At 38.8% G+C, this 25,802-nt stretch overlaps 1 protein-coding gene across 7 annotated transcripts in view; it reads right to left on the bottom strand.

The window, feature by feature from the left end:
* Window positions 1-540: 540 nt before the first annotated feature.
* The window catches only part of FAT3 (FAT atypical cadherin 3), a 555,353-nt gene continuing 530,091 nt past the window's right edge, over window positions 541-25,802 (bottom strand). For 4 of the 7 annotated variants that reach the window (XM_075592531.1, XM_075592534.1, XM_075592530.1 and 1 more), the window contains 6 exons: window positions 18,212-18,365; window positions 15,765-16,420; window positions 14,453-14,566; window positions 8,409-8,468; window positions 6,406-6,441; window positions 541-5,938 (listed from right to left, as the gene is read on the bottom strand). In XM_075592531.1, coding sequence (XP_075448646.1) covers window positions 5,322-5,938; window positions 6,406-6,441; window positions 8,409-8,468; window positions 14,453-14,566; window positions 15,765-16,420; window positions 18,212-18,365 — 1,637 coding nt within the window. In that variant the 3' untranslated portion in view covers window positions 541-5,321. The remainder of the gene's footprint in view (window positions 5,939-6,405; window positions 6,442-8,408; window positions 8,469-14,452; window positions 14,567-15,764; window positions 16,421-18,211; window positions 18,366-25,802) is intronic. The other 3 variants (XM_075592536.1, XM_075592535.1, XM_075592533.1) reach the window with 2 other exon arrangements.

Below are 25,802 nucleotides of genomic sequence, written 5' to 3' on the forward strand. Positions count from 1 at the left end.
CCACTTAGTACTGTATGTTTGTTACATTTATTGTAATATAATTCCCTATATGATATTAGTTATTTTTTAAATGCTGCGTACATTGTTGGCACTATACAGTATAAATAAATATCTATATATATATATATATATATATATATATATATATATATATATATATATATATATATATATATATACAGCTCAACCCGTTATAACGCGATCCGTTACAACACAAATCCACTTATAACGCGATGCAAGGGTGGCTCCCAATTTTCGTATTTACTGTATGAATACTTTACAACACGATTATTGGTATCTTAAATACTTTATTGTACAATGCCTACAATTGTACATTATTTCTAATGCGATCCGCTTATAGCGCAATGTGATTCTTTGGACCCCAAGCACAGCGTTATAAGGGGGTTGAGCTATATATATATATATATATATATATATATATATATATAAAAGAGAGACAAGTGTTGTAAAAGTGTGCATTATTTAAAAATCTGAGAAATCATCTTATATTAATGAAGTCAAATAAAAACAAACACATGATTGTTTTAGTTGTAAATTTGTTACCCATCAACTTTATCAAATTCTGACAGTTACAAACCTGTATACCATTTTTTTTTAAAGAGAAACAAAAAACAAAAATAACAACAAAAAAAACCCCCAATACTTAATACTGTCAACAGCATATACACATGGGAACCACAATATTTCTCTGGGACAAGTTCTACTTGTGGTCCATCTTCCCCATTTGCATAATTATGTTCTCATTTTGTCAAGAAGACATGACATGGCAAAATAGCTCATTTGAAATGGTATATAAATTGTACACAAGAACTGTGCAAAAGACATTTAAAAAAAAACAATAGAAAAAGTTAAATGAAAGTCGAACGAACAAATTACAGCACATTTAAAACAACGATGCATACCATTTTATAATGCAAAACTTGAGTTTTCAAATTGTTTATAATTTACTTCCGACATGTGGGCCTGTACCATTCGTTAGAATTTGGTAAGAGAAATAAACCTGATTGCCATTTAATATCTACAAGAGCTTGGAAAGTAAAACCACTATATACATTTTAAACTGTATTTTACAAACATTTGGAACATCAAAACATACATCCTTTAAAAAAAACAGCCTGTTTATAACAGGAAAACATTTACAAGATCAGTTTTCTGATACAGTGCTAAAAAAATGTTTCCAAAACACAAATGGAACTTAACAATGCAGTACTATGGGCTTATAAACGTGTCAAAATATAATGTAGGTTTACAGTTAAGTGTGATACAATGCAAATACTGTATTGAATGCTATCCTGTTATTCCAACAATACAATTCTAATCCCATATTAATACTGTTAAATACTGTACACTGCATTAGAAATAGGTAATGTTGTATTGCTCTGCCTATTGTATGAATACAATTATGTACTAATATCTATTCATCACCTTATTTCTTCAAATTGCAAAGACATATCCCCATCCTTCATACCCAACAACATTTATATAGACTAACTTCAATTATTTGTAAAATGTGTAGGGAAGAGAAAGCAATTGTAGTTTTTATTGCAAAAGTGAAAGAAAAAAAGAGTCTGGTTAGAAATGGTCAACAGAATATTCACATTTCGGGAACTGAAGTTCCTTACACTGACAATGTCATTATTACTGCTTTTTAAATAATCATATGCTCCAAAGTGCAAATAAACAAGGATATCATTTATTAATAAGATGCTACGTTATTTTTTCTTATTTTTTTTTTTTTACGGTAAGAGTGCACAAATAAATGCTTTATGTTTCCACTAATTATCTTGTGAGTTAGCAAAGCCTACAGGGCTGATTCTATAAGTGCCGAAGCAGGTGATCAAGCCGTTTGTAGCTGAAATTCCTCATTGACTTCAATGGGGAAATTTGGCCGAAAATATGTCGCTTCGACTCATATAGAATCAACCCCCAAGTCTTTATTTGTGCCATTTAATATTACATCAAAATTGTTTCGGAAGTCATCAAAACCTTTTGTAGTGGTTACAAACTGCGGTATGACGTCAGTAAGAGGACAACATAGAGTAGCAACTGTGTATAACTATTGTTTTGAATGACAATGACACATTTTAGTGTCTGAGTGCAGTATGTAAATAAAAGAAATAAAAGAAATACACTAAGAAAGTAGGGGGGGGGGGGGGGAGAGGAAGAGAGACGATAAATGAGAAATGGAAAAGGGGAGAGAGGAATGTAAATAATACTAACCCTACAGGCAATGTGGAAACTCTTCTTGTATACACATTGGAGTATGAATTAATACCTAATCAAAATAAAGTCTAATATTTCAAGTTATGTTTATGAAAAAGGTGACATGGAACGGCATGTGAGGACACAAGATTGTGTACTCGTATAACGGTTGCATCATAAATGTAGTGGACTAAAGTTGAGCACAAATTATCAGTTGAAGATGTAAAGAGGTTGTGGTCTGCTCATTCAATAATTACAGCTTATCTGATAAATTGTATATCAACTAACTACAACACAATACATCAATTCACCATAATGTTTCAGCGCATTTCAACAGAAATACCTTGATACATAAAGGTTGCTTGATCCAAAGAGCAGTAGTTTTAGACTCGATAAAAAGCATAACAATTATGCAAAGACCACTCTCGCTCTTCCAGAAGCCCGAGCTCTGCTGGGTTGTGAGGGGACCAGACATTTGTACTATTGGAAACGATTTGAAAAGTAAGATTTCAAGAGGTGTTTCACTTAATGCTTTAGTGATAGACAGACTTAAAATGTATAGATTTTTCCTCAGCTAAATAGTAGAGGAATGGATCTGGTACATAGATGAATGATGTTTCCTGGAGAGCATTGAGGCCCATATTTGCGAAGTGGAACTATTCAATAAAAATGGCACCGGTGCCGTAATAGTGAATAAGCCGGGAGTTGTTTTATGGAATAGCATCACTTAGTAAATATAGTCCTTTTATATGCAGGTGTATATTCACTAAAGCATGACAGCATTATACTGTACACTGAACCTCATTCATTGTATATACTTAGTGGTAAGAGCTATTGAACTTTAGTGAACATACTGTATGACACAGAGATGAATAACTTAGCCACTGCTTCTAATGGCTAAGCTTATATATCATGCAATATACTTTGATATTTTTTTAACTACTGTCCAATAAAATGTGTTGAAGAAATAAAGAGGCTACTGTACGTATTACAGTGAACATTCCTATTACAGATGCTACCTACAGGGTATACAAAAAGTGAATTTAAGTAAGTCATCTTGATTTTTAAACATCATGAAAAGAAGAAAATGACGAGGCATGAGATATAGTGTTAGTCACTTCTCTTGCATACGTTTCAATTGCATTCTAATTACGTTTCAATAGTCAGATAAACAATGGAATAACACATCCTGCACTTTACTTAATGCAAGAATCTAATCTTTACCTACTTCAAAGTCAGCGGCTACCTAAGTAATATTCATTTCTAATAAGCTACCCCATTGTGCTATAGGTTTTCTTTTGATGTTCAAGGTTACCGTGTAACCAAATAAATGCTATTCAGACTGCATCAAGTTGAAACCCTGAATAATGGTATAATTGTTGTTATTTCAAGCAGCAAAGCAATTGCTTGTATTGCCTTCTTTTTAGCAAATCAGAACCAGTGAGGTCTCCTGGTGCATGACGGCATCAGTCATTACTCTGGATGCCCAAGTGAAAAAAGTAAGATTACAGCAGCGTATTTTTGCAGTGTTTCTTTTCTCTGCATAAAGAGAATGATAAGCAGCACCTTTGCGAATCTCAGAGCCACGATTGGTGATATGGTTGGAATGTGCCTGAGCTTGGAATGAATATTGTTTCTATTGATGTTTCATTGGCTCGTGCAAGTTGTATGTTCATGAAAAACCTCCCCACACAGGTGTGTGTGTGTAGGCTAATACCGTATGGTCATTTAAAAATTGCTTGGGATACATAATGGGGTATCTGAAATATCTTAATTTAAGAAAGAATGCCAATGATCTAATTGGAACTGAAGGTTGACTACTGTAGGTGGCCAAAGTGGTTCTTACATGTACATCTGCTGCCAATGTTTCTATGGTTAGAAAATGATGGAGCTTATGTATTGAAGTCTACCTGCTGCAAAGACTGGTACAAGACAGTGTACTTAAAAAAATTATATATATATATATATATATATATATATATATATATATATATATATATATATATATATATATATATATATATATATATATATATATATATATATATATATCTTTAATAGTTCTGCATGGTATTTGAATTTCTAGTCTTGTGGCCATGATACTTTGATACGTAACTGTCTGTGTGTGCGTATGTGTATGTGTATATATATATAATGTGTCATTTACCAGAAGAATCCCCACTCTCACTCCAATTTGCAAAAAGACAAAAAGAAAAACAGAAATACTGTGCTGTGTAAGATAATGTATCTGCTATAGATATCTGCTAATCTCATATACATGAGACCGCTGAACTACCATCAACAAGACACAATACAATGTATTTTATTGCTTACATATTTTAATTCAGATGTCTATTTTTTTTAAATGTAGTATTGCAATCAAGGTTGAAATAGGATTGTGAAAATGCAGGGAATGGTAATTATCTTTCGCTTTTATGTGGTGGTTTTGGAACATTTTGTCAGTAGTGCAAAACAGAAACGATGACCTTTGCATTCACTGAATAAAGCCAGTATGGACAAGGCACCCACATTCTTAAAATTGTTATATTTAGACATATGGCTAATCTTGTTATTGTAATATATACACATTGTCTTGTCATCAGCAATTTGGAAGAATTTCCCTAAAATGTTCTCTTTGAAATCATTTTGTGCTATTCCAGTGAGCTTGCATTTCTTAATTTTGTCATCTCTACACAGCCATTGTTATGTTTCCAATTTGTCCATGAACCAAGAATATCTCTACCTTTCAACTTGTAGTCATCAATGATTAATTGATGCAAGCATTGCCCCCATTGTATTTGCTTATAAGGCTCGCATTCCTACGTTAGGGCATGAATGGGATCTAAACTGCTCAACTTCTAAAATCAACAGATAAACGAATTTTAGTACCAAAACAGTGAGCATACACTTTGCAATAAACATTAGCAAAATGTTCAAACGATTGTCTATTGACTTTTTGCAACAAGTTACTGATATACAAAAAGCAACTGCAATCTTATTATCTGCCCGTATTCTTTTTATAAACTTTGTCACTTGGTGGCCATAGCATGCCTTTTTCATTGTACGTTTATTGATCATTTCCTATATAAAAAATGCCTTCACACTTGTGTCTGATGTTGGGTCTCCATGTAGGGAATGTGAGATTGATCCATACGAAAGTCCTCCAAACTTTCATAGTCCGTTATGGCTACTTCTGTATCCTCAAATTCACAGCATGCCGAGACATCCGATGAAGAAGCACCTACTGAATTGTGCAAGGATAAAGACACACTATCTGTGCTCGTCTTTTCCACATTTTGGCTTGGGCCAGGTACAAAAGTACTAAATGAATGTGCAGGTTGTGAACCCGTGTCTATTTCATTGGATAGGTGATGGGGTGGGAGGTATTGGCTGGGATGAAATTGTGGGCGTCGTCTGCAATCAGGACTGAGAGTGCTAGTTACAGATATTGGCTGGGATTTGGGGAGGGTGTCATAATGTTCCTGGTAGTCCTCTGGAAGTGGAGGTGGTAACTGATCTTGGCTTAAATAGTCTTCTTGTTGAGGAGGTGGATAGTCACTGTCAATGTCATAACCACCAAGGTAGTAATCAGTTTCTAACTCTCTTGTACTTCCATGGTGAGCCGAGGTTCCATCAGCTGTTTCATAGTTGGGAACCTCTTCAATGTCCGATAAACGAGCACTTGGCATCCAGTCAGAAGTGTCCCAATGATAAGCTGTGGAATGAAACAAGCCACAAATTAATTAACGTACAATAAAAAAGGTTTATTGCATGCACCTGTTAATAAAACAATCACTGCCATGCTGTTTAACACCATTTCAGCATTCTCTGCTCATGATTTACATGCTTTCATTGCGTGATGCATACAGCATTCATCGCTTGTTATGTTACAATATACAGTAGTCAGAGCAACAAGTTCAAAAGTGTAGAAATCCAAACTGTGTTAGGTGAAGTGTTACCAGCATGCTGGGATCTGAACGTCAAGAGAAAGCTTATGAGGTCATTGACAGATGCTGGAAAGACACGCGGAATGGGGAACCATAAACAGGCAGACGCAAGTACTTGCAGTAAACAAAACAGAGCTTTGACATTTTACACAGGCACATTTTTTACAATGGACTTATAAGATACAATAGATACATAAACAGCAAAATGTAGCAGGACTCAAGTTGCAAATGTCACCTCTGTTGTAATTCTGTCCTTGTTCCATTACTGAAGCTGTTTGGTTCAAAGGAAGAAAAATAAAGCTTATAATTCAACATTGATAAATAATGTGTTAAGTCTCTTTCGCATGCATTATAAAAATAGATGGTGCTTTTTATGATAGTTTGTAAGGAATGGCAGTGTAAAATTATCAACTTATAATGCAGTATCTAGTACACTGATAGTACAATGATTACAATATAATTCTAAAAGCAGATATTTGTAATGAGCATTTGGTGGCATTCTCAATGTACTAATTCACTAAGTAATGTTACCTCTCTGCCAGCAACTAGCCTTAGAAACAAATCAGTGTTCTTTCCAGTAACAAGATCACAACACTGCCAACAACTCAAAGGGCATATAATGTCTGCTTTAAAGCTATTAAAAACGGGAAATACAATATGTGTGATCATCATAGAACATTAAAACCTCACTAGTCATATTCATAGAGGAAACTATGCTGTATAGCTACAATGTCTTTTTAGTTTGCTTTTTGCTGTCCAAATAGTAATTAAAGCAAGAACAAAATACATTCTTTAACTTATTTGTTTAATAATACTTTAATCTGATCCATGCACCAGAGAATATTTTATTCCCATTTATTTGACTAGAGCTGAACTCTTCTCCAGCCCTGGGAAGTGGCTTAACAGTTTATTGAATAGAAGCCAAAGTGAGGACAGGAGGCCCTTCTACAACGTATTAAACATGTGTGGCTCCTCCAGACATTTATCTGCTCTGATGGAGTAACATTGGGTTCATATTTTGTAACCCCTGCAAATTTAAGCCCATCGTATCTTCAAAGTATTTTAGCATGTATTAGGAACCTAAACTTCCCTGTGTGTGCAAACACTGAAATATACTGAATTACAATAAAGTAACGGGAGCTCACCGATCGCTGTGATGACCGCCTCTGGCGCACCGTACTACCAACAACGAGTTGATAATTAGCAGCAACAGAACCCAGATCAAACGAGCACTACGGTGAACAGAATGATTCATTTACTAATAACACATGTCAATGTTTTGGCCCTTTCTGGTGCTTTTCCAGATGTGATGTTTTATGAATAAAATTAATCATTACGTTCGCCAGAGCGCCCGGATGAACTTCGTTCTGTTGCTGCTAAACATTGAAATATGTAGACATGTAAAAATATTAGGCCACCTTCCTAGTGGGACTTGCTGACACATGGAGTTCCAGGAATCTCAAAAATCTGCCTCCGTTCCCCCCAGGGCTCCATTATTTTGGAGATTTCAGTTAGTACATTTTAAAATCTACAGGCTTTTCATGGCAGCCCCTCCGCTGTCTGGCTACATCTGTATTGTAACTCAAATAACTATGGTTACCGATTAATAGGCGGATTCAATAAACCCCAAAGCCGTTGGTCGGGCTGTTTGGTACTTTTGAACACATAGAACATTATTCTAAGAAAGAGTCAGAGATGACGGGTCTTTCTCAGGCAGGACTTACACAACACTAACCTACTGTAACAGTGACTGGACTTTGGGTGTCAATGCTGCTGCTCAATGTCTGGGTTTATAGCAGTTATTATTTTTTTTCCAAACGTTGCCTTAAAAGGAATAATTGATACTAATGATCAGAATCTAAGTGATACCCATTGATGAATTTCTTCCAAGTGCCTTTTTCACTTTAAAAAAATGAATGAATAGAAATTGCAAACCAGTAATTTACGTAAACAGAAATAAAAAAAAAACTCTAAATAAAAATATTAATAACTTTATTTCCTTTATATATTATATTAAATACAATACAAAGCTAGCCTGCTATGCAAACTTCCTAGGCAAATGCATATTTTTAATATAGAATTCCTAGAACAGGGACAAAAGTTCCCAATACAATTGAATGAGAAAAGAACAAACCAAGCCGAACAATTACCGCCCCCCCCCCACCCGAAAAAAAAACTATGGCTTAACAGCTATTTTTACATAAGAAAATGGAAAGGTTACAGAAAAAAATTAAATACCTTCATTTTCAATAGTATCAACAACATTGTTGACTAGATGTATGACAGTCACTATGGAAGCTTTTTGGGAGGGAGAACACAAAATGGAAAAGGGGGGGAGGAAAAAGGAAGAAAGCTGTTAGGTTAATATTCAAACACAGATATAATGTTATTGCATGAATACCTTATTTGCAAATACCATGCACCAAAAACTAATGTAGTGATTACAATGAAATACCTTAGAACCTTAGTCTTTAACATACATCTTTATAGAAACGTACATTATACACATGTAGCAAACCTAAATGTCTCTGGTCCCGGGGTAAGCTGCGGTCACGGGACTGCGGCTGTCCGGGTGTCCGAGGATTAACGCTGCGGGGTTTGATCTGGAAGCATAGACCCCCCCCCAAAACAGGACCCCGGTTCAAACCGTCTCCGGAGCTGCAGCTTTTTACTTTTACTGCCGCAACTCCAGAGAGCGCGAGTCTCTCTCCTGTACATCTGTAGGTGCCATACTCCCGCGGTTTAAAAAAAACCCTCGATGCATTCAAGCAGGGATATCCTGAAAACATGACCTGTTAGTGGACCTTGAAGACTGAGCAGGCTACCCTTGAATTAAAGAGATCACCCCCACCCCGAATCCCATTGTAGATTCCCTTACAATGAAAAGACTAAATTCACTTTGAAGAATTATTTCATTTAAAAATGCAATAACCCAATCACAAAGCAAGCTGTTTGTTTTTGTAAATAAGACCACTTTAAGTCAGTATTGCCTTCTGCACTTCGTTCGACAGCGTTCCGCGCAGAACACCATCTCCCCTCCAAAAATTAGCAATGCCTTTATGACGTAGCTACTACATCATGGAGTATGGACCCATGACTGAGTAGCTATGTCTATGTGCACCCAAAGGGTTAAAATGAAAGCAACGTACAAATACTATTACTCATTACTATACTATTATTAATTACTAATACTCTTACTAATGTCAAAATTAACTTGTATAAGTTCAAACAAGAAAATAATTTGTTTAAAAATAGGACTTCACAATCTGGATTTTGACCTCAACCAAATCTTTTTATTTTTGCAAATATATCTACCAACAATATTTTAAAGCTTAAGTGAGGTTATTAATGAAACTGCGCTAGTGCCCCAATCAGCACTCTCTCACGGCAGCTCCAACAGGCGTCACTGGACGTTTCCATGTAATAGTGCAACGATCAGCACTATCACAGCTTAATAAATAAGCCTAAACGAGTCTCACACCCTAGTGTGCACTATAAGAAACCATGAGCGACATGAGAACCAGACTAATGAAAGATGCACCACATTAACTGCTAACATTGCCAGATGTCAAAATAATGATGATGACAATTAACAGGTTGGTATTTAAATAATTAAACATCACATGGACCAATTACTACAACAGCTCTGAGCTAAAGGTCACTGAATGAACACAGACTGCTGGCCTGTTTGGCATGTTTGTTTACAGGTGGTAACAAGTCAATTTTATAGTAGCAAGAATCATATGTTCTCGCTATGAAACAATTCATTTCAAATCCTCCACAGTGCCTCCCAGTAATATACTTCACAGTAAAGATTGAAGCTTCTCAAGATGTGACAGTTTTTGTTTTGGAGATAATAGCTCACGTATTATACAAACTCTCTGGTGCCACATACTGGATAGAATGTAAATATTGCAAAGAGTTTGTGGGTTTCCAAAACGGTCTTTAAAGGGAACATTTAAAAAGGCTATGTTTCACCTGCCTGTCTAAAGGGTTAATTCTAGAAGCTCATATTCAAGTCGCCGGGAACTTTCTGCCGCTTGCAGAGTGATCGGCTGCTTTGGAGCTTTTAGAATAAGCCCTTAAATGAGCAGAAAAAGTTCTAATCATTTAAAAATGTCATGTGCAAGTACAACTGAAGGAACATTTTTTTTTAAATAAGTAATTATTATAGTGAATGTAATAGTGGGCATGGACTCTAAGTACTTCATAGTCATAGGCACGTTTACTCATTTTCTAGGGGATGCTGCGAAAGATTGGCCAGCCCGATCACAATGGAAGTGAAGCCCCCAGAGGTGATCACATGGCATCGAAGTGCTGTAGGGTTACTGGCAGACCCGGGCATTGTCAATAGTCATGTCTAACTTGATTTTTAAATGTCTAACTTGATGTTTAAATGTCTGTCCTCACTGACACAGATCTTATAGCACATGTTCTCATATTAATACCGGAACATAGCAAATCGTTCTTTAAGTGTAGGAGAATCACATTTTCTTAACAGAAATCATTCACTTTAGGCAGCACAGATTCATTGCTCAAATCTTCTGTAAGTGGAATAAAGATGTGATAAAGAGAAAGAAACCTGGCGCCAAATAATCAATGGAAAGTCCTGTATTCCTCATGGGATCCGCACACTTGCTTGACAGGCCATGTAATAAAAAAAAACACAAACAAACACAGATCATAGTGCAACACTGTAGGGTTAAACAGTTCTACACTATAAATCACATATAACAGTGAGAATCCTAGCGACAGTTAAAAATACTATTTATTAAAAGGAACTATGCCATAAAATGGTATTGACAAATACAAAGAACCGCAGGTCATCCGGGATAGAATAATTGGAGCCCTACTTACAAGCAGCAAGGCATAAACACGCGTTGTTAGGAACAAGTCCTCTTGGCGCAGATGGTATCCTTGCAGATTTGTATCTCTGCTCCGCCGCGACTCAAGTCCGAAACCGCCCTTCAGGTATTCACCGGAACAGTGCCGGTGACGGAGGCTAGTTGGTGGGTTCCACAGCTCTACACCACGTGTGGCCGCTCTCCTCACTTCCTCCTCCGGTTGCACAGGATGTCTCTGCGCGCCCGCGCGCGAGTGTGCCCGTGACCTTAAAGGGACAGCTGATGTGTTCTAAATGCCGGGAGCTGGCAATTGCAGAAAGGCTCCAAATTCGAATGTCCATAAACGTCCAGTACCAAACATAAAGTGACTATGTCACCTGCCCTACGCGTTTCGTAGACGTTACTCTACTTCCTCAGGAGCTACGTAGCAGCTCCCGGCATTTAGAACACATCAGCTGTCCCTTTAAGGTCACGGGCACATTCGCGCGCGGGCGCGCAGAGACATCCTGTGCAACCGGAGGAGGAAGTGAGGAGAGCGGCCACACGTGGTGTAGAGCTGTGGACCCCACCAACTCGCCTCCGTCACCGGCACTGTTCCGGTGAATACCTGAAGGGAGGTTTCGGACTTGAGTCACGGCGGAGCAGAGATACAAATCTGCAAGGATACCATCTGCGCCAAGAGGACTCGTTCCTAACAACGCGTGTTTATGCCTTGCTGCTTGTAAGTAGGGCTCCAATTTTTCTATCCCGGATGACCTGCGGTTCTTTGTATTTGTCAATACCATTTTATGGCATAGTTCCTTTTAATAAATAGCATTTTTAACTGTCGCTAGGATTCTCACTGTTATATGTGATTTATAGTGTAGAACTGTTTAACCCTACAGTGTTGCACTATGATCTGTGTTTGTTTGTGTTTTTTTTTATTACATGGCCTGTCAAGCAAGTGTGCGGATCCCATGAGGAATACAGGACTTTCCATTGATTATTTGGCTCCAGGTTTCTTTCTCTTTATCACGTATTTCTGTTAGTACTGGCAGTATTACCAGGCAGCCTACCTTTATTATAAGATATTTGTTATATTTCACATATTGGTATTTAGACTTTAGCGCTTATTCACATTTTTTTCCTTCACATTCTGGAATAAAGATGTGTTACTATCAAACACTATGCTACCAAACTGTTCTGCTGAGAGGTTCACTTTGAAAATACCTACTGTATATTTGTGTTCTTTTAAGCACCAATCAACTGTATTAAACTATTTGCTTTAGTTCAATTTCCTTCTAGATGCGATTGCCTCCTTCACAAAGGTTTATTACTCCAAATTGAAAAGGTAAAAAACCAGGGTAGTAAATACAATTATGACTTGTTGTTAAACACCTGTCATCCTAAATCTACCCTGAACCAAAGAATAGAGAATGGCAAAATATGCTGGAGGCCTTGGTGTACCGGCCTGTTTGTTTGCTATACAATACATGTATTCAATGATAGCACTGCCTCACACAAGCACACAGCATGTAATGCAAGAGATTGACAATTTGGATGAACAGCCTGTAGTTTGTAGAATGTAATAGTTGTTAAATACCTGTTTCAAACTGTAATCTTTAAAGGAGAAATCCATGCAATATCCTACATGTGTTTTTCCTATAGATTTTTTGAAGTGAAACTTCTTTTCCGGCACCTACAGTCTTTTGAAGAGGAGCATTTCCTTCGTTGTCACAAAAACGCATGACAGAAGTGACGTCATGACGCAAAAACAGCCGCTGGCCTCTGTGCATGTGCACTGTGCGCACGCCCATGCTCGCGCCACACCCGCGCATGCGCAGACCTCAAAGCGCTTCCCTCACTTCCAGCGCACACGGAGGTTGGAGCCAGAGATGCGTAGTGGCGTCTGGGCTTGGTGCACATGGAAGTGGCGGCCGGGCTTGGAGCACAAGCCCAGCAGCCGCTCGCTCGGTGCGCCGATCGTGCGTAGGAGCAACAGCAACCCCACTTGGGAGACAGAGGCACCAGAGTCAGGCACAAGATGCAGGCACCAGTCAGGCACAGACGCAACAGAGGGACACATACACACACACACAGACCAATACACACACAGAGGCACGCACACACGCACACAGAGATAGTATAACTATAGAAGTGCAAATGGCTATAACAGAGGTGTGTGCTGAGCACGCGCGTTCTAAGTCACACTTCTTTGCATTTTGTCACTGAAATTGTGTTTTGAATTTTAATTAAAAATATCACCATCACAAATACAATATCTGTGACAAAACAGTGACCAAAGACAAAGAAGTTTCACTTAAAATGAGCGTGCTCGGCGCACACAACTTTTTTTTTTTATAAATCAGCCCTGTAGTATTAGATAATACTTACAGTACTGCATTTTTCTTTTTTATTATTCATCTCTTAATGCTATTTATAATGAGTTTTAATATACTGAGCATCCTTTGATTTCTGTAGCAGGATTTTATCCCACCTCCCAGCAGTCCAAGATATTTGCAACACTTTCCTGTTTGTGATCATTTGTTGCCAATATTCAAAGGCAGCAGTTTGAGCTGCAAAGTGTAACAATAGATAATGTTACCTTAGTGATATAAGAATACATTGTAGCTGCTGGGGGTGGGGGAGATTTTTCTGGGGGGGGGGGGCGGGTGGTTGCAGAGGTCCCGCGCTCTCCCCCAAGGCATTTAAATTAAATACCGGGGGACCGCACAAGGCCTCTGCAACCTCTACTTACCGAGGTTCAGCCGGCTTCAGGACGCATGACCATGGCAACGCGCCGTGGACGCCGCGGGGTCATGTGACGTCACGGTTGCCACGGTCACGTGACGTAATTTGACACCGCGCGAGGTAAGGGGGCGCGCACCACCGGACCAGCACAGGCAGAGGGGGCAAAAAAAGTTTGTGCGCCCCTGCTCTGGAGAACAAGTATCATTGTTTGAAAACCATAACACTTACAGTATTTGCCACATTTGTGTTACATGTGTTTGTACATACAGGAAACCAACCAGTAATGATACATGTAAGACAGTGATATAACATCGTCTGCTGGATGCTTAGTATGAGCCAATATATGCAAACTGCCTGAAATATGTGAATATTTTTGAAAACAAGGTTTGCAGGTGTTTACAGACAGTGAATTTGTTCTGTTTTCTCTACCCCATCAATGTTTAAATATATTTACTAGAGATTTGCGAAATGGTCCCAAAGGTGCTCATTTTTTTTAGCCAGGGATATCCTGAAAACCAGACCTGTTGGTGACCCTTGAGGACTGGAGTTGGCTCTCCCCTGGTCTAAGAGCAGATAAATACTGTATGCTCCATTGTGTAGATTGCTTGCTGCTATAGCAATCCCATAATGTTTTGTTTCTGTAAACAGCATTAACGAGAAAGCGACAGGGAAGAGTAACCAATAATAATACGATAGCAACTATCTTACCATTATCATCACCGGAGTCTGATTGAAAGGAGTTGAGAGACTGGTTTTCAGAACTGCTGCCTTTATTACTTCCCACGAAGCAGGTCATCTCCTCAGCTGCATCAAGTCCTTTGCCTTTGTGTACAGCAACAAAACATTATCAAACCAAATTCTGCCAGCATTTTAAACCAGCATGCTAGTATTATGACAGAGTTTTGTTTTACAGTCTAACCCGTTCTAAAGATGGCATTTCGTTTCTGATTGGCTTATGTGTTTTGTAAGGCAGTGATTTTCCGCCTAAGTTCTGTGGAAACTTTGGGTCCCTTAGAATATTACCATTGATTTTGAGACCAGAGTTGGACCTGGCAACATTGTATTCTTCAAAACCCTATATTTTTTAAAAATATTTTTTAAAATGTAATCATTGAAAAATATTATTACGTTATATTATTTTTTTGTGCATTTGTTTATTGTTTTTGCTTAATTGTTTGAGTATTGTCTGTTCATTTAAAATATTCAGCACTATCCAAAATATGTCAATTCAGATTCAGATCAATTATTTTGTTTATTGATGAAAAATCTACATTAAATAAGATAAACATTCTGTATCTTTGCTAACTGCTTATTATTTATTACTGCACAGATCAAGACACAGTACATGCACTTCATGTTCACATATAAAGCCATTAGCTGGGGGGGGAGATGTAAAATATTTGCAGTTTAAAATAATAATAATAATAATGTAATACTTAATACTTAATTTCCAAAACATCTATGGCAGCAGAGTGTATCGACCTTCTGGCTCCAGAGACATGCGAGCACTACTACAGCACTCACATAGTTCTGACTCTCCCACTGCCATTAGAAAGGAAAAGGAAAGCCTCTTCTTTAAGTTGTGATCAGCCATGACATTCAAAAAATGGTATGATGTTCCCGGATTGTCCTCATGGCCATGAGAGCGCCAAAAACGAAAAACGTTGACTGGACCATGAAGATCATGCTAAAAAACACAGTTAAACATACAGATGCAGGAAGACTTGCAGTACTGTCCTTGGTGCCGCGGACAAAGAAGCAAAAGTCCATGGTGCTTGGACAGTGTCTGCCTTGATCTCACTGCGTGGGGGTCTATGCATCGGAATAGGAACCCGCATAGAATTAATCCTCTGTGCGTGGCAGCAGCACAGAAGGCAATAAGTCTTACTACATCTATATGTCTGTCTTTCGATCAAGGGGTGGCATTATTGTTATGGACCACTTTCCATCACATTGCTGATATAGACCATTTCCCATCACATTGCGCTCACACTCAAATATATTTGCTGGTATTACTTACAATCGTTTCCTGTGTCCCAGGCACCTTTCCTTATGGAGTCGCAGTCAGATCGACATGGAGACACCGATGGAAGATTTGGAGCGACACTACACACGATCACACCTCGTCTAGCTGTCAATATTCGGGGAGACTCGGGGTGAAAGGTAGTCATTTCTTGATGCTCTACACCTAGTCCATCTACCATCTTATCCAAGTTGTTTCTTGAATCACTTTGAAAACAGGGAGTGTAGGCCATAGGTCTAACAGGTACCTGGGGGGGACCAACCTCTTGGTAAATGTTTCGACTGTCCCCACTGTTCCTCAAATTCTTAAACTGAATTCCGTTGGTTTTATTCAGAAGTGCCGCGGTAGCGGGATCTTGAACAAGAGTAATGTTATTGCGGGAGTAATTTTTCCTGAATACCTTCTTGCGGAATACAATAAATAGGATAATCAGTACAAATATGACAAACAGGACCACTGCTATTCCAATTAGCTCTTCTTTGCCAACGTAGGAATGTCCTGCTTGTATGTTAGGTACTACCACAGGCCTTAGACCACAGTACTGGCCAACATATCCGTGAGTACAATTACATACAAATGAACCGAAGATGTTGACACATGTCCCACCATTTTCACACTCTTCCCTTTCACATTCATTGATATCTTCTTCACACCTTCAGAGAGAAAAATGCCAATATTATGGAAATATGTCAGGTTTACACACAAACCGAAGCACATGTTAACATTATCTGGGATTCATGCATAGGTATTTCCTTATGTAAGTAAACCTTTCTTTAAAAGAAATGACTTATTTTTAAGTCGCTAAGATAAAGCTAATTCAAACAAGGAAAGATGGTACTTTTAAAGAAATACAAACAGATTGATTATCCTTACACATAACATTATCCAGAAACAAATATCATTACCTGTATGTCTAAAAGGGGTTATTCATTAAAGTGCTATAGTGCTGCTTTGGTATTATCACAGAAGCAATATCTTAAATATGTGCTTTAAAAAAAAAAATCAGTTCTCTAGCATGAGAAAATACGTGTAACAGTTTTTAAAAACAACAACTCTGAATTACATTTTTTATGTATTATAATGTAACAAGCCTTTTTTGTTTCTATAGCAACCATTTACAAAGTCACATCTCCTTCCTCTTCTGAAGCAGGCTCTGAAACACTCCTTTTTGAGCCTTGTTTTCTCTCTCTAGCAGTGCACCAATTGTATCTACTGTAGTGACTGCCTTGTCACATGATCTTCCCCACAGAACTTTGTCATATTAATATGCATATGCATTCCACTATTGCAGAATACTCCTCTGCAGCCATTTAGTGAAACCCCGAGTCAAATCCTCGCCGATCAATCGGCAACTTAGCTACTGTAATTGCTTATTACTGTGTGGATTGTATTGATGCACATATTAAATGCTTGGACTGCTGCTTTAAATGGGAGTTTCTATTCAGTAGTGTCTGACTGGCATTCTAATTCATAACCCCTTGATCTTTTTGAGACAATCATTTAGCACTCACTGCTTCCTGCAAAACATGCTGTACCGATATGAGTGAATTAATACTAGATTTTTTGTTGCTAAAGCCTCAACATTTCAAACATGCTTTAAAAATTCATCCCAACAAGTTTTTTAAATACCTCATTGGCAAAACAATGTTACAGTTGAAATTCTATTAACTTCAAGGGCTTACACCAAACTATTATTTTTTTTGTAATTTCATGAAAAAAAAAATCCCTAATCTGGTTGAAAAAAAGGTGAAAACCTAAAATTAGATCTCCTGGAAAACTGGTGCAAAACTACTGCATCAGAATAACACCAGAAGTCTCTTTTTTTAGATACTGTAAATTTTCTCCAGTTTTCAATCCATGAGACAGATAACAAGGCCACTTTATGTCAGAATCTGGATCTAGAACCAGACACGTCATGATGTACTGTAATGAAACGTTTGGCTTATTAGAACTAGTACAGGGGTTTTACTGCGTAGGAGTAAAATTAAAGCTACTGTATCTTAAGTCCCTTCCCCCAATGCATTAAAATGCTGTATGCCTATAAATAATATTAGAATACCAATGAAATGACAAACACAACATTGAGACAAAAATATCCTTAAACCCATGGTATAGTTTTCCAATATATTTAGCGTTTATACAGTACTTGCACAATGCAGTAAGTTGCACGTCCGTCCGTGGGAAAAGTCAAGTATACCGACCCCTTTCATTTTAGCAGTAGGTGAAGGTTCTCAAGGAGAGATTACACACTACAGCAATAATGTGCTTACTGCAGTTATTGTACAGTCAAAACAGCCCCCTAATTGAATACTTCATCTTTCATCATTTATTTCACCCTGCTGTTGGTACTGTACAATGTTATATCAATCAAACCATGTAGCTGTTTGAAACCTCACATTCACTTAGATAGCTATAGATGGTTGCTTTAATAAACAACTACTTACGTTAACCCTCTAAGTCCTGTCCTGCAGTTGCAGATGAATGAGGTCCCTATGGGATCGCAAGACCCCCCATTGCGGCATGGATTTGGGAAGCACGCAGTAATCTCGGATTCGCAGTTTTTTCCTATGAATTGCGATGGACAACTGCACTGATAACCTGTACAGGGGAGATAGACTCATCAATAATGCCATACAAAACAAACACATGCAGCAATATATATATATATATATATATATATATATATATATATATATATATATTATAGACGTTGGCAGAAAACTGCACGTTTGTCTGATTGATGTTATCATGCAGTATATTTACATTTTTCAAACACACCTGAAACGGGGCTTTCTGGTGAGCAACAGCCAAGTCTTACTATGGGAAGCCCCCGGATTTAAAATAGTTGATTTTTACATTTTCAGGATGATATATACCTCTGTTAATAAACGGTGATTTGACAACTCATATTTCTCTTAGTTTCAATTAGTTCATGCCCTATAAAGCCGTTTCCCTGGGGACCTTATATTATGGGACAATAAACCAATAAACACATAATATCATCACTTTTTGTGTCATCTGTTGGGACTATGATTACTTTTGTATTGTATGTCTTTATTTATATAGCGCCATAAATGTACATAGCGCTTCACAATAGTAATACATATCATATAAATAACAAATAATATAAATAACAGATCATGGGAATAAGTGCTTCAGACATACTGTAAAAGTAACATTAAGGAAGGAGTCCCTGCTCCGAGGAGCTTACAATCTAATTGGTAGGTAGGGAGAACGTACAGAGACAGTAGGAGGGAATACTAGTAAGTGCGTCTGCAGGGGGCCAAGCTTTATGTGTCGTGTCCATGATTATCCAGTGCTACTCAAATGCTTCTTTAAGCAGATGTGTCTTAAGGTGAGTCTTAAAGGTGGATAGCGACGGGGCTAGTCGGGTATTGAGGGGAAGGGCATTCCAGAGGTGTGGGGCAGAAAGTGAGAAAGGTTTAAGGCGGGAGAGAGCTTTAGATACAAAGGGGGTAGAAAGAAGACATCCTTGAGAAGAACGCAAGTGTCGGGATGGTGTGTGTGTGTGTATATATATATATATATATATATATATAATAGCTGTTTAAATAACCATATGAGATATAAAGGAAAAATGTATTTATATATGTGTTTGTATATATACATATATGCTGTTGTGAATTATACTAACACAACTGCATGGAAAATGATTACAAAAATAAATGTAAGAAATACACATATATGTTCTTTACGGTATAGTTATAGAAAGGGGTTTCAACTTATTCTTGTTTTAATGATAATTTGAAACCCAATAACAATATGCAGCTTTTTAATTGGAACAGATAATGTTTTTCAATATATAACTGAAAAAGACAGATACATAAAAAAAAAATGTATCTTCTACCTAGTACATGTGTCTGGACATAGGTTGAGATATTTATCAGACAATATTCAGACAAAGGGTTCTGTTTTGTTTATAAAGGTTACCTTCTGTATTAAGTTAAATGAATAAATATGTATTTGAGCAACACTGGCTTTCAAACATAAGATTTTGTACCTACTGTACAACAAAAGTTGCTGACTGAATACATGACTGAACAGTGACATCTACAGCCTAAATGTATAACCATCATGTTGATGTGTTTTAAAAGCAACAAACCTGGAAATGGAATCCAGATTCCAAATATAGACCCAGAATTGTCCTGTTCTGAGCATATCACAACAGAACACGTTTTAATCCAGATTCATGCATGAATCAGGCCATGCTTTTTTTCTTTGTCTGTGCCATTTAACAGTTACATCAGACTTTAATTTCTATTTATTCAATCATTAGTTTTTTTTTTTTTTTTACACATAACAGAACGGCTCATCAAAAGTGTATTTTTGTTTGCATGTTAATAACAGAAATATATTGACTAAATACTCATGTTATTAGTATAAAATATGTGATCTTTGTGTTAAAGTGTGTTTCAGTTCTGTTTTCTTTAATCCATTTATTGACTTTGCAATATAAAACAGAAACACACAATGAGAACGAGTAAGTGCTTCCATAAGGAGTCCCACAATGTCCAATCACAGACATGTGAACAACCCAATTATGTAAGCTGTGTGGTTTATTGTGTTGGCCAATAACAAATTCTGATGAAAACAATATTAAGAAATGTGTCAGGAGAACAAGATTTATTGTGATAGATACCTGTTCTATAGGGAAAACTGTTTTAATTCACTTGAAATTAATTTTGAACATTAATTGTTTTCATAATAAATGTTAAAAATAACATTAGGAATTTATTTACAACAGAAAATGCAAAAAAGACACAGCACTACTCCCAGCAGGTGAATGGCCGTGAAAAGGAGAGCGTTCCCAAAAGTTAAAAAAGACTAATTTATTAACAACATGGAAAAAAGCAGCATACACAGGCACATAACAACGAGGAGAGAAAGAACCCCAAGGAGAGCACTCATACACTCAAGAGAACAAGTGTACAGGTGGACGGTGTGGTGTAAATGAGGAATGGGTGAATTAAAACACTTTATTGTGAGTCGTGACTCAATGAAATTAAATAGAACGCTGTAGGTCAAAGTATAATACTTCAGTGTGAGCCAATATGACAGCGAATTGTAAAAACGGAACCGGACGTGGTAATAAGCGTAGCCAATGCACTGTCCTCACTAAAAGGACGGTGTTGACAGTACAAGGGCCAGATAACAGAACTGTGATCCTATCTATGTCTGTGGTCAGTGAAGTTAACCACAGAATACCTGGAGAGCTTCAGTAAAGGTATAGGTAAAGCCCTGCCTCAATGAGGTAACCAGCTTATAGTATAAAGAGCTAGTCCCTATAATGAGACACTGAATGGTCTACGTGTTTGGTAGCTAATCTCTGGGTGTGCACTACTGGCATAATGCCTATACGTTCAGTGCAGTGTATATACTCAGCGCTCAAATGCACTCCCAGTGGCATGTAGATGAAGTAAATCTTACCTGCCAGTAGATTGCATATATGTACAGTGAATAGACCATAGCAGGCAGGATTAGAGACTGTTAGAACAGTGCACAAGTAGTGCCTGTTTACACGTAGTGTCCAATGTTATGGACAGTAAAGTACATCCGACCGTGGTAGCATACCTAGAGACTAGGTATTGGCTAGACACCTTCAGACTAATGCAGGGTGCTTGTAAGTATACCGGCCAAAGTGAGCTGCTAAATTAAAAGAGGTGCATGTTACTGCAAAAGCATAGCTCCACACGAGGGGCTATTGGGGACGGACGCGCTCCGATCGCGAGCACTAGTCCCGCCCCTCTGACGTAATGACGTCATATGCCGCCGACGTACGTTTCGCTGGTGCGTGCTTTGTCAAGGCTGAACGGGAGCGCCTGTCATGCCCCCGGTATTTATCAGGTAAGTAACCATCTGATTGGTTGAAGTGTGTTCCCTGCAGTTTATACAATAAAAGTGATCACGCATCGTGGGGCACCCGCATGAATGCCTCTTCTGTGCATAACGGGAAAAACACATTCACGAACATACTGGTCTAGTAGCTGTAACATGGGCTTAGAAAAAATGGAGAGTAAACTCCTGAGTTCCAATGCTACACAGTCATATATAATGGTGATATGCAATCTCTGTCCAGGTGTAACTAGGAGTGGAGTCTCCAGCAGGTATAAAATAGAAAAAGTATAAGGTAAGGTAGGGGTTGATATAAAGATATATAACACAAACCAGTCGGGGGTTATTGAGCAAATGTGGACCAGGGGCACAGGAAAATGTGACCACCGTAACATATGCTGTGACCCTTGAAATGTCCCAATAATGCTAACCTTACCCGACTGGTGTCCGGACCAACCCCTGAAGCCAAACAGTATGCTGAAATGGTGTCCCGTGTATGAACCATGCACGGCTGCCGGGTACACGATACTGTAGATCCCACGTGTGTGGCGTCCTTGCCTGACACCCCGGTAGAAGGTATCGCTGCACCGCTGACTGGCTTGCAAGCCCTCCCCTCCGCTCACCGATGTAGTTGGAATAGGAGCTCCGTCTCTCTAACCAGCCGCGCCAATCTGGGGACCCACGTGATGGTGCGTCAGCACGCACGGATCGTCCTCGAGCCGCATCCGGAAGGCAATCAGCTGTATGGAGACCGGGGAGCCTGTGTGCGATGCCTTGCAGCGTGTGTCAGCTGGACGCCGCTTCCTTCGTAGGATAGAAAGAATTGCCTGCTAATGATGGAGACTCCTGTGTGCTCCGTTCGTGAAAGTTGCATAGGAGGTAGAAGGGAAAGAACGGTCACTACTTCCCAGTGAGCCAAACAAGTAGTTTGTTGAATAAAAAGTTCTTTATTTCAAAAGCTGAGCATCATGCAAACACTCTGACGCGTTTCATCCCTTAGAAGGGACTTTATCAAACATGGGCTTAGAGTAAAAAGCCACCAAGACAGAAGCTACCAAGGTATGATGCTAAACGTAGTAAGGGTCAGTTAAATGAATGGACTAAATACAAATCCCTCATTTAGTCCCCTAGGGGACAGGGTATGGAGAGTGTATATCCAGCGTGATTCCATTTTTAATAAGGCCTGGTCCCAATTACCCTTCCTGATACCCATTGAGAGCTGGTCTATTCCCTTAAAGGTAAGTACAGTATGGTCCCCATTGTGGTATTCATTTACGTGTCTGGCCACCGGTGTATCCAAACCATTCCTGATGCTGCCAAGATGTTCCAGTACCTGAATTCTAAATGGGTGTCTGGTCTTGCCAATATACTTCTTAGTGCATATACACTCTGCCATGTATATGACACCTGGTGTCTTGCAATTAATAAACTTTCTGATTTTAAAGGTCCGTGTGTCGTCCCAGTTATTGAAGGTTTTGGCATTTTTGATGACCTGACATGCTTTACAGCTATGACAGCTGAAACATCCAGGTGGTTTGTTCGGGAGCCACGTTTGGTTAACATTAGCCTCAAAATGGCTCTTCACCAGACAGTCGCGTAGGTTCCTTGACCTGCGGCTGGTCATTTCGGGGTAAGGTTTTAATATTGCCTTTAGGTCTTCGTCAGCCCTTAGAATGTGCGGCGGAATCAGAAAGAGTAGAAAGAGTAGAGGGTGAAGGGCCCTTTACTCCTCTAAGACCCACTGTCACCACCGTCCTTTTAGTGAGGACAGTGCATTGGCTACGCTTATTACCACGTCCGGTTCCGTTTTTACAATTCGCTGTCATATTGGCTCACACTGAAGTATTATACTTTGACCTACAGCGTTCTATTTTATTTCATTGAGTCACGACTCACAATAAAGTGTTTTAATTCACCCATTCCTCATTTACACCACACCGTCCACCTGTACACTTGTTCTCTTGAGTGTATGAGTGCTCTCCTTGGGGTTCTTTCTCTCCTCGTTGTTAATCCAATATTACCCCTCATAGTAGCACCACCACTCCTTACCTTATTAGCAGTAGCGAGGGTTCCCCTTCCCCATCCCTATCCCCTGTTCCCCCTCCTGTGGTTCGTGTGTACACAGGCACATATCAAGATAAAGAGCTAACGCTTGAAACGCGTAGGTGTGGGCATTTTTGCCTGTGTATGCTGCTTTTTCCCATGTTGTTAATAAATTAGTCTTTTTTCACTTTTGGGAACGCTCTCCTTTTCTTGACTATTCACCTGCTGGGTGTACTGCTGTGTCTTTTTTGCTTTTGCTGTTGTACCTGATTTAAGACGGAAGCACACCTGTACCTGAGGACGTGGATCACCACCCAAGGATGCTGCACTATATGTGAGTCCTTGAGATATATCTCTTTGATCATTCATTACACTATACAAGGTGTATACAGTATGTGTCTGGACACTTTATTGTGGGTATACCTTACTACAGTGCCAAGTGGGATACTGCAAGTTGAATGGATTGTATATGAGATATTTCATTATTTGATACCGGAAAGGTGCTCCAGCTAAGGATCCTTATTTCTTCTTTTTTCATCAGAAGATATTTGCTTATGTGTTAAGAGTATTCCACAATGTGTTTGTAAACTAGGAATTTATTTAGTAGGCATTTAGAGAAATGGATTGAGAAGGGGGTAAAAACACATGAAAGTGATCCTCTGGGTTAGGAGCAGTGCTGCAACCCCAATTACATTGCGAGCTCTGCTTTTTTATTTAATCAGTGGCATCTTAAACTGCACATTATTTGCTGCCCTTAAAATATCAATGACTCCCACAGCTGACTGATAGCAATACAACAATAATACAAATTGTCAATGTTGACTTCTTGTCATTTTTAATGTCACAATTTTACTATCATATCTAGTGGCCTAGTAAGGTTAACAAACAGAAACCTCTCAGTATTACCACTACAATCATATGCTCTGGTAAACCAAGGTTGTGACCACAACAATTCAGTTTAGAGAAGTGTTTTGTCTGGAAAGTAAATACATTTGCAATAACACTGAATTTAAATCCCAGAATGGTATACTGTCAATCAGTTTGTTGGATGCTAGGGACACGTTCATGACATGTTGAGACTTTTGAGATATTAAGATGAGAAGCATCCCTTGACAGATTTTTAAAGGAGGTTTTAGACAGACTGGGGGCAACTAACATCCACTGCTGAAATCTATGTTCATACATATACATATACAGTTTTTGACAAATCACCCAAAAATCTACTCGCCCAACCAAAAAATCTACTCGCCACCTAGTCCCGCCCCTAACCCCGCCCCCAACTCCGCCCCCAACCCCGCCCCCAACCCCGCTTTAAAATAAAATATATAAATAAAATACATTTAATAAATTCCTAGTCAGAACAACATTCGTTTTTGACAAATGTATTTATTACATTATACTACAATTAGTCCTTGTTACGTGTGTGTGTGTGTGTGTAAGTGTGTAAATGTCGGATCTAGAAATAAAAGCCACATTTGAATGACCAGTTTCCTGAACACCTTAACCAGTGTCTGGACGTCCCCGCTTCACAATATCTAAAGCAGCAATCCCTCCTGGGATCTTACCTGATCCGCAGTCCCTCAATGTCCAGGTACCTCATTCCCGCAATGTTATAAGTTGGAGGGGATGTGTTCCCTACCTGTCTTCTGGGTTAGGGGGGGGTTCCGATGTCTTCTGTGTGAAGCTTGAGTCAGATCTGGAAGAAAGCAGTATAGGTTATTTTGGTGTAGTATAGGACAGTTTAGATATATAGGGTAAATAAGATATCCAGATACAAAGAGGGGGAGAGAGAGAGAGGGGAGAGAGAGAGAGAGAGAGAGAGAGGGGGGGAGAGAGAGAGAGGGAGAGAAAGAAAGAGAGAGGGGAGAGAAAGAGAGGGGAGAGAAAGAGAGAGGGGAGAGAAAGAGAGAGAGGGAGAGAGAGGGGGAGAGAAATAGAGGGAGAGGGAGAGAAAGAAAGAGAGAGGGAGAGAAAGAGAGAGGGAGAGAAAGAGGGAGAGGGAGGGAAAGAAAGAGAGAGAGAGAAAGAGAGGGAGAGAAAGAGAGAGGCGAGAGAAAGAGAGAGGGGAGAGAAAGAGAGAGGGGAGAGAGGGGAGAGAGGGGAGAGAAAGAGAGAGAGGGAGAGGGAGAGAGAGGGGGA

Source organism: Ascaphus truei, chromosome 3 (assembly GCF_040206685.1).
Source record: "Ascaphus truei isolate aAscTru1 chromosome 3, aAscTru1.hap1, whole genome shotgun sequence".
Lineage (NCBI taxonomy): Eukaryota > Metazoa > Chordata > Amphibia > Anura > Ascaphidae > Ascaphus > Ascaphus truei.